Consider the following 9,681-nt stretch of genomic DNA (forward strand, 5'->3'; position numbering starts at 1 on the left):
ATCCATTCTTGCAAATTACTAATTTAAATTAACTACTAAATTCTTATCTAAAGATGTCTCAGAATTTTACATCATGATTAGGATTTCAAGTTAGCATCATCTGTGCTTACTTAAGCAGTTTGTCACAATGCATCAAGCATGTTACAAAAACCTCTACCAAAGAGAAAGTGGAAGCCTGGTCCCAAACACCTATTTTGATTAACTGCTATGCATAACTTAATGAGAGATTTGTAATGCATACGTAAACAAAATCAATCATAGAATACTAAAAAATAAATAACTTGGAATGAAAACAGAAAAGAAAAAAAAAAAAACCCAAAGCAACACCCAAGGACTCGGTGCTGGCAAAGAACTGCTGAGCAGTAGAAGAAAAAAAATTGGACAAAAAAATACTTGGACAGAAGAGACACATCCAAAATAGTTTTGTTATATTCCCCTCACTTCTGGAAGATACTACACTATTAGGGATTTTGCTAGTCATCGCTGTGTATCTACTACAAAACTATGAGCATGAAAAGAAACACACACATGCAGAATAACACCAGTCTTTCAATAAAACTTTCTCGTTTCTGAATTTTTTTACACTCACTGCTGAAGCCAGAAATGTCTGGCTGATTGGGAAAATAGTAAAATATTTTGAATTTCAAAACCAAGTACCTACACATATTAAGTTCTTTAGTAATATAAAGACATAACTACAGCACACTGCAACCAACTTCATTTTTCTACCTGCCAGACTTACGCACTGGTGATGCCCTATCCATTGTTTTTATGTCTCAATTTCACCAGTGCAGCATCTCTCCAATGTCCTTCACTAATAACACAACATGTTAATTATGAATGTAGCCACTCCTAGTCTTTCTTCCCATACCTTCCTCTTACACAGATTAAAAACCTACAGAAGTCTGGTATCTTCTGACCATCTTCCACAATCACAGTAGGGAGAGAAGACATGATGCCACCTCTGAAAAGCCAGCATACTCTGTGCAGTGAATGGCCCATAACCACACAGAGCAGAGCAACGAGAACCGAATCAGGAGACAGTAATTCCGTTTCTACCTTTCCACATACTCTGCATTCGACCTTGGCAAGTCACTGGATTTTTGTGCTTGTTTTTTCATGTTCAGGACATGAAGGGCTTTTTATGCAGACGGTTGGAACAACAACAACAACAATAATAAAATAACCGAGTAAGTTTAATTATTATTTATTCTACTATGCCAGGCCTCAGAACTCTTCCACAATGACATAAATTAGAGTGAATGCAAGCACCTCTGATTCTCCAGACCTTCATTTTTAAGTTTTCTTTACGTAAGAGCCCTGGTGAAAGCAGTAATCCATTATCAGTGTCCCCCTACATTTATCAAAAACTGATAAAAGCTTAGATTCACAAATTCTTCTGCTGAGCAAACAAGGTTAACATTATTTTCCAAACAAGGTTAACATTATTTTCTACATTCGCAGCTCCTAATCCACAGCTTGCAAAACAAACACTGCCTGCAAGATCCTCTGCCACTGCTCCCAGACAAAATTAAATTATAGAGTTAAAATAAGAGCTGCCAGGAAAAGGAAAGTAGGATGTCGTCTAGAGAGTATTTTTCACTCTCTGCCATTTCTACAGTCCAGTAAAAATTAGGGACCAGTATTTGAACACAATTCAATTCTCTCAGGCTTAGAAAATTCTGCATTTCACGGCTGCCCAATCAAGTTTCATTCTGGTACCAAGTTTCCTGGTAATCTCCCAAAGCATTATGCAGTATAGCTTTTCAAAAAGCAAAGTGCTGATTAAATGTTTTACAGATCACACAATATTATCAAGAATACCAGCAGAAAGATTTTGGGTTTTTTTTTCTGGCACATACAAAAAACGTCTGCATATGTCCACACTCATAAAGAGTTATAAATGTTATAAATGTTTGTTCTGCTACTGAAACAACTATAAATTATAAGCTAACTCAAAAGACTGCATAGGACCCATTGCATTACATACCTTTGAATCTCACCTAGCAGAAGCAGAAAAATTAAATGGAGTAACAAGTGTAATTTCACAAAGAGCTGTCAAAAATGGCCACCTGCCAATACAGCTTGTTGCCTACTGCAACCGTTCTGGATTTTGAATATGTTGATTAAATGGCACTTATACAAGTTAGCCATGCAATTACAATGAAAACAAGATAGTTCTTGCTCCTAAGAAACAAATGAGGAAAAGTTATACCATAACATAACCACCTAATCATCTTCACATTTTCCAAATGAAGCAATGAAAATAACTTTATTTAAATAATTACAGAAATAGATACTTAAATTCAATGTTTTCAAGACTTATCTACATAAAAATACATGTTCAAAAAAGAGCCTCACAAACTTACTGAAGAAATATGTTGACTGAATCATTCATATTGCCTTAAAAAGAATAAATCATATCCCAGCAGTACATCCTTCATTGAAAAACGATTAATCAAAATAGTAAAATATTACACTAACTATATCTTATGGCAAAATTTTATATGAGTCAAGCTTTTCAAACGACAAAAAAACATTAAATGGAACACAAAAAAATGAGTTTAGCATTGCAAAGTTATAGATTCTGTCTACTGTAAGAATGTAAAATTGCCACCTTAATCAAGAGATCGCACTGTACATGCTGAAACCCCTACCCTCTTTCCTCATAAAAAACCCTTTACCATTACAAATATTCATTTAAAATCAAGAAAACAGAGATACATGGCCACATATCACTATGTAACCAAACCTGAGTTGAAGTATATGAAGTATTTTTTAAAAAAATGAAATTATTCTGAATAGAATACCTAGTTTCTGAGAAGTGGTCTATGACAACACATAGAAACAGGCAGTGAAACAGTTTCTTTAGGTTGTAAAGGGTACTTAACTTTTTTTTTTTTTTAAAAGGTAGCAACCACAAAATATGAGCAACCACATATGGATTACGAGTAAAGAGTACCACAGCATAAGCGGAACCTCAGGAAATGAGATAATGTCAAACTCTAAGTTTAGCGCTTACTTTTCCAAGACTCAGTAAGACTATAATGATATGGAAATTGCTACTTTCTATTAATAATCTTCTCTTCAAAGAAATCTATCAGCTGTTTCCTTTTCTCAGCTTTTACATTGGAAAGATATTACCATAATTCCATATTATTTCCTTGCCTCATAATCTTAATTATTAATTATTGCAATTATTTTCAAGTATGAATGGTGTACCATATTAGAACACTTATAGGCATTTACACAAAAACAATTATACTTCAGTAACATCAGGAACATAATTTTACATCTATAACTGTAGATTTGCCTTGAAATATTATAGATTTAAATGGCATATCCAGTTTTGCAAACAGAATTAAGATTTCATCAGACAATACAGCTAGTGACATACATTTCTTTTGCCTCTTCACCTAAATACATGGGGAAAAAATAAGCGACTTTCTAAAAGCAGGTGGATACTACAATTGCTTGATTTTTTTAAATCCTGCAATAATGTAAATTAAAATCCCCTTATTTAAATCCCCACACCTTCCCCGTGAAATGCTTTTGAGAGGCAGTGACTCAGCATATTACAGTGTCATACAGGTCAGCTAATAATGTCCTTGCAATGAACATCCACAGAAGTTAGGGTGGCATTACAAACACAGAAAGTATGTCCTGAAATTTTAAATTTCTGCTGACATGATTTGCTCTCCAAATGAGAAACTAAGATTTTACATAAGCTACATTCCCAATAGAGATTCAAAAGTATTGCATCAAATAGAATACTTGTTTGTATTAGATGTGTTATTTTACAAATCTAAAATTACAATATCTTCAGTTTTATCAAAAAACAAACATGCATAGAATAGGTATGTACTGCACCTTACCTGTACTCACCACAAGTTACTAACTATAAAACCTTTGTTCAAAATCTTTGCCCATGAAGGCATCACAGGTCTTTTAGGAAGGCTTTATAAGTCTTTATAAGTAGCTATAGGCTACTTGTCTTTCCATATTCTTTTAAAATAAACCTGGAATAAGTTATTACGGTAAAGTAGAAATTAGCAAGTCAGAGGAAAGAAACTATTGCTCTTTCACAAACCCATGATCATTTACGCAATTCACAATACAGAATACCACACTTTAAAAAGTTATCTCTGCAAAGAGGTATTGGTAAAGGATATTACCTTTTAACTAGTGGTACAAACTGCACACATATTATGTCTAATAAAACTATCTACAGATTACTTCTGCAGAGATGAAGCTATAAAAAGATTACTTTCAAAGTTTCTTTACGCTCTACATCAACCAGAATGAGTAAAAAAGTGCTAAGAGCCACTTAATACAATGAATAATGAAAGCACATAAAATCCAAATCAAGAGCTTAACTTCATAAAACTGCTCCTACTGAAACTACAAAGGATTAAAAGAATATCTGTAAGCGTATCAGAAGACTCTTTAAGAATATCCTGCTCACAAAGATTTCCCAATAGTCAGACTTAAGACACCAACCTACTCCTTGATAATGATTTAAATGTTAGTCACACAAAATCATCTACTCATTTGATTGTAAATGAGTTTTTCCCAACCTTTAACACTCATCATGTGCATATATACAACAGCTGTAGTTATGTCATTACTCAAATCTTAATAAGCACTATGTTTAAACCTTCAGTGACTGTAAAAACTGTAGCCTGAAGATCCCATCCTTGATTTCTATTCCTATAGTCTATATAATCCTGTTTCCACTCCTTGACTTCCACTGAAACCATCCTCACTAACATCTCTTGCAGCCTAACCCTATGATGAGGGGCAGAATCAATATTTTATTTTTATCTGCCTAGACCTATCAATCACCCAAGACTACCAGAAATGCTTGTTTTCCAAAAATATTTGCCCTGGTTTCTTTGGCATCATTGCTCTCATCACTCATCCCTTATCATTCTATTTGTTCTCTTAGTGTATCCTCCTGAAAGAGCCTCCTCATTCACCTGTTCTGTTTTATGAATCTTAAAAGATTTCTGCCTTGCATCCCTTTACACTTTCCTTCACTTTGTCCAGGGCCAGGATTAAAATTCAACAATTAACTCCTTGCCATTAATCCAAAACATACTTTCTGCTTTATACCTTCTGTGTCTGTCCAAACCAACACAACAGCTTGTGTCTTTCTCCGTGTAGATGTCTCATGGAGCTCAGTCTCAGCAGAGACAAAATACAAGTTATTAATTTTCAGGACTCTTAACTACCCATCAACCCTTAAACCATGAATCTTTACAGGTCCTAGAAATAATCTGGTCTTCAGATCCTGTCAATGCCCATCATGTTGCTAAAATATACCATTAGTAGCTTAAATTTTATCTTGTGACCATAGTGGTTCACACCTGAACTTTTGAAGTGTCTCTTTTCACCTTTCAATATCCAGAGTTGATCCTGGTCTGTTTACTTTTGGCATTCCTTTCTAGATAGCTTTTTTAGCCTAAAGACACATCACACAAGCCTCTCCCCCTACCCCCCAGACCCATTTCTTGAGCAGCATCACTTTCACTCTCTATTTAGATCCCTACTGGTCAATGTCCTCAACCTAAAATTACTAATGAGGATGTAGATGGGATTAAAGATTCAGTAGCAGCTGTATTTTTATTTCTGAACTTCTCTTCTGTTGCTCTCATGGTTGGGAAGAGCTCCACAAAGCAGTAAGACTGTCTTTCAAACACTTCCTACAACTTTTTCTATAGTTCTCACTGAAAACAAACAAATAAAATGACCACATGGCTAGCACATCTAGATCAATACCCTAAAACTCATTGCACTGATGACAAACATTCTTCTGTGTCATCAACAGACCTGATTTGTCTTTCCTTACTCTTAAAGCATTAAGTATTCTGGGTCAGGAAACACCTCAACCACAGAACTTTGGGATGACAAATTCAGGCACACGTAACTTCAACTGTCCAATACTTCGAAGAGTGTTACTAAAACAATTTTCTACCTTACAGTGCCTATGGAAAGCACCATAACAGTGATAAGCTTGCTCAGCTACTTTTGCCTTTTTCACAGCATCTCAGCCTCTTTTAAAAATAACCAAAATACTATCTTGTATGCTGCTATTATTGAGGTTTTCACTAGTACTGAAGTACTCAAACCAGTGTCTAGTATTTACCATTCAATCTAACCTTTCTAAATTTTATTCACTTGTTTGCTGGTATAGAAAATTTTGCAAGGGTTTGGGTTTTTTTTTGCAATAGCTTTTAGCATTATTTTCTAGTACTTTAAAGATCAGGCTGTCCCAGTCTACACAGAAGATATCAATTCATATGTTATATATCTTTCAAATGTCAAAAAATTAAGTTAGATTAGAAACAATTAGAAATGCTCTCTCATATGGTTGTACTAGACCTAGTACAGCAATTTTCAAATTAATTGAGGTCTACAGGTGTTTCCTACTATCAACAATTATTTAAAACAAAGTGTTTTCCACTCAAAAATGTGCTTCTCTAAGTTTCATTAACTTTCCCTTCTTAAAATGAATTTCCATAAATCATTCACAAGCAAAACCAAAAATACTCCGCAAACCCCCGAAATATTATCCTATTATCACAGCCATAAATTATCCACTTCATTGTAAATAATAGTTCAAATAGTTAATAATTAATTTTCAGTTACTTGTTTCATGCTTCTGTGTACTTTCTTATTATATCCAGTCCTGCCACTGCGCAATTCTGTTTCAGTCACACTGTACAAAGCAATTTTGATCAAAATGTTACTTGTGTTGCAGGTAGCAGGAGTTGTGTCACATGCTACAAACAAGAAGTTAGTCATGTACTCTTACTGCCCCCCAAAATTACTGTAGTAAATTCCTATTCTATTCCAACCCCACATAAACCCACATATCCCAATTTAGGCTTAGGAATATAGTTTTCAGAGGGAAAAAAAAATAAAAATAAAAATCAAACAACTGTGGTTCTACATTCAGCTTACACTGACTGCAGAAAAGCCATATGCTTTATCTCAAAGTCTGAGCACCCGCAAGTACTGCAGGCTCCCAATACAATCACAACTTTTTAATATCAAGCATTTTTTCCCTGTGCGAGCCAGCTTTTACAGAACAATCTAGAAAGAAGCTGCCATTACTATGTTTAAAAAAAAAAAACAGCTACTGGATTATCATCAATTTTTAATCCTAATACATATAAAAAACTCAGCATCAGAGCTGTACTCCAAAACCAGGTCACATAATTAAAAAAAAAAACCAAAAAAAACCAGGCTCTTTAATGTAATCTAACTAGAACATTAACCAGAGCAAATAACAATTTTACCAGTGCTAAAAACATAAGAAAAAAAGACTTCTTCAGATAATTATTCAACTTAGACATCTTTAACACTAAATTTAGCATTAAAATCCTAAACCACAGACAATTTTTTACTCTTGTCAAAATGTTACTTTTTCCTAATGTTCAAATTAGTCATTGTTTAAAAAAAAACAAAAGCAAACAAAAAAACCCCCAAAACCTACAGATGTTACTGTCAACATTTTAACAGAACTCCTAGAAGGTTAAAAGTAACGTCACAAACATGAGAACGCTTCTGACAAACCTGTAATAATCAATAAACAAAAGGAAATGGAGCTTAAATATCCAGATGAGTAAACTAACAGAAACACTGAAAAATGTAATTGCTAACTAGAGTGCAGACTAATACTTATAGCCAACTTCAAAAGCATTTGTTTCCCTCTTTCAACTCTAACCTCTAAAATAGTACACTCCAGGAACCATAACAAACAAGACTAGCTTCCCTAAAGAACATTTAATTGGGAAAACGTGTATGAGCCAGAAGATGCCTTTATCAGGAAAGAAATCAAGCAAAAGCTTCGATTTAGTTTTCGACAAACAAGAGTGAGGAATTGGAAACACTACTGCAGCCAAACAAAACAACAAAATACCATAATGCTACCTTCTCTATGAGAACAAAAGCATCAACCACCAACTCCACCCCACCCCCAAGCAGGCTGTTGCTCTCTAACCACAGAGCCAATGTTGTAGACAATGTAATCCCACAGGGAAGACAGGAGGTCACAGACACACTGTGAAATCATAGAATAAGGTCCACGTTTTAGAAAGACACAACAGTACTTTCACCAGTCAAGATTTCACTTGGAACAAACAGGTGGAGCATAGAAACTGCCTTTTCTTCTCTTGACTGTCCCTATCCTCCACACATAGAGGGAGGCCACACATGCTCAGCACAGTCCAAAATTCAGGACATGGCACTCACAATAAGCAGCAGGATTCACAATGTGGCAAGGATGGCAATATGCAGCCTAACACTGCAGGTGAGATTGCATACTATACACCAGCAGTGGATCTGTTATTATTCACCAGCTGTAGACGGCTGAGAGGGTGTCACTTATTACAGTGACACATGCTGCAGCTGGCTAGCCATGATTAAGTGTTACCCAGTGTGGCTGAAAGGGATGGCAGCTATCATTCATTATGATCCAGCACGGCTTAGTGGGGTGGGGAGGCTGCTACCCTTCACTGCCACGCAATATTAGGAGGAAAGCAGCGAAAACTCAACAAAGCCCTACGAATAGTGTGCAGGGAGGAGAGAAATGCAACCTCAGTCCCGCAGTCTGAGGAAAACGGTGTCCTACTAGTAAGGGTGCTAAGCCTGACCCCGCTTGGCGTGACCCAGGGCGCTCCACCGCAAAGCGTGGCAGTGACAGAGCTGCTCAGCTCAGTTCGGCTCAGCTCCGCGGGCCGGGGGCCTCCGCCAGGCGAGGGGATTGAGGCAGCGCGGGACGGCCGTACTTAACTTCTCCTAACCGCAGGAGCGAAAGCCTTTGTCCGAGCGCTCCCAGTCTGCGGCCGAGGGAGCTCAGGAGTTCCCCTGCTGCGGTACAAGGAGCTGGGGCGAGAGAGAACGGGGAATGAATGGCCTGTGCCAGGCTTGGGTCCCCTCCCTGCCGGGCTCGGCTGCGCTCTCGGAAGACCTCAGAGCGGGACTCCCTCCTGAGCACCCGGGAGGAGCGGCGCTGACCCGCACGGAGTCTCAACCCGTGTGCCCACGCCTGGGAGAAGGGGAGCAAAACAAGCACCCGTCCCTGCCGAGACCTCCGCGCCGGAGGCCCGTCGGAGCGCCCGGCCGCTCGCGGCCCGTCACCCAGGGGCGCGGGGGCCTCCTCCCGGGAGCCCACCCGGGGGGATCTCACAGCCCCCCGGGGTTTGCGTCTCGGGGCCTGCGCCTGAGCCGCCCGACGGGCAGTACTGGCGTCCCCAGAGCAGCGGCAGAAGCGTGGACGGGCGGAAGTCGAGCAGCCGGTACCCCAGCACCCCTGGAAACAGACGGCTCCCGGCGCGGCGCCGCGAACCCCCCGCACTTACCCTGTCACAACAGGCGCCATCTTCCACAAACTCTCGCCAAAACTCCTACTCTCGCGAGAGCGCCCCCCTCCCCGGGCCCGGAGCGCGCGTGCGCGGGCCCGTGAGACACGCGCGGGGCGGCGCGCGCCGCCCACTCAGCGCCTGGGCTCTCCCCTCAGACACAACAGCCGAGGCGTGGGAACCGCGCCGCTCTCGCGAGAGCGGGGCGCCGCCGGACGGCGGGCACAGCGCGGAGCCAGGCAGCTCTCGCGAGAGCGGAACAGGCATGGGGAGCCGAGGGATTCCCTCTGCCCGCTCGCGTGTCTCGCTCCTG

The 9,681-nt window shown here is 39.3% G+C and overlaps 1 protein-coding gene across 2 annotated transcripts in view; it reads right to left on the reverse strand.

Annotated features, from left to right (window-relative positions):
• Nucleotides 1-9,433, reverse strand: part of RBPJ (recombination signal binding protein for immunoglobulin kappa J region) — a 63,411-nt gene extending 53,978 nt beyond the window's left edge. Inside the window, exon 1 of one of the 2 annotated variants that reach the window (XM_061993329.1) lies at nucleotides 9,369-9,433. In XM_061993329.1, the coding sequence (XP_061849313.1) occupies nucleotides 9,369-9,388 (20 nt within the window). In that variant the 5' untranslated portion in view covers nucleotides 9,389-9,433. The remainder of the gene's footprint in view (nucleotides 1-9,368) is intronic. The other variant, XM_061993328.1, reaches the window with a different exon arrangement.
• Nucleotides 9,434-9,681: the final 248 nt, after the last annotated feature.

The sequence above is a fragment of the Colius striatus genome, chromosome 3 (assembly GCF_028858725.1).
Source record: "Colius striatus isolate bColStr4 chromosome 3, bColStr4.1.hap1, whole genome shotgun sequence".
Classification (NCBI taxonomy): Eukaryota; Metazoa; Chordata; class Aves; order Coliiformes; family Coliidae; genus Colius; species Colius striatus.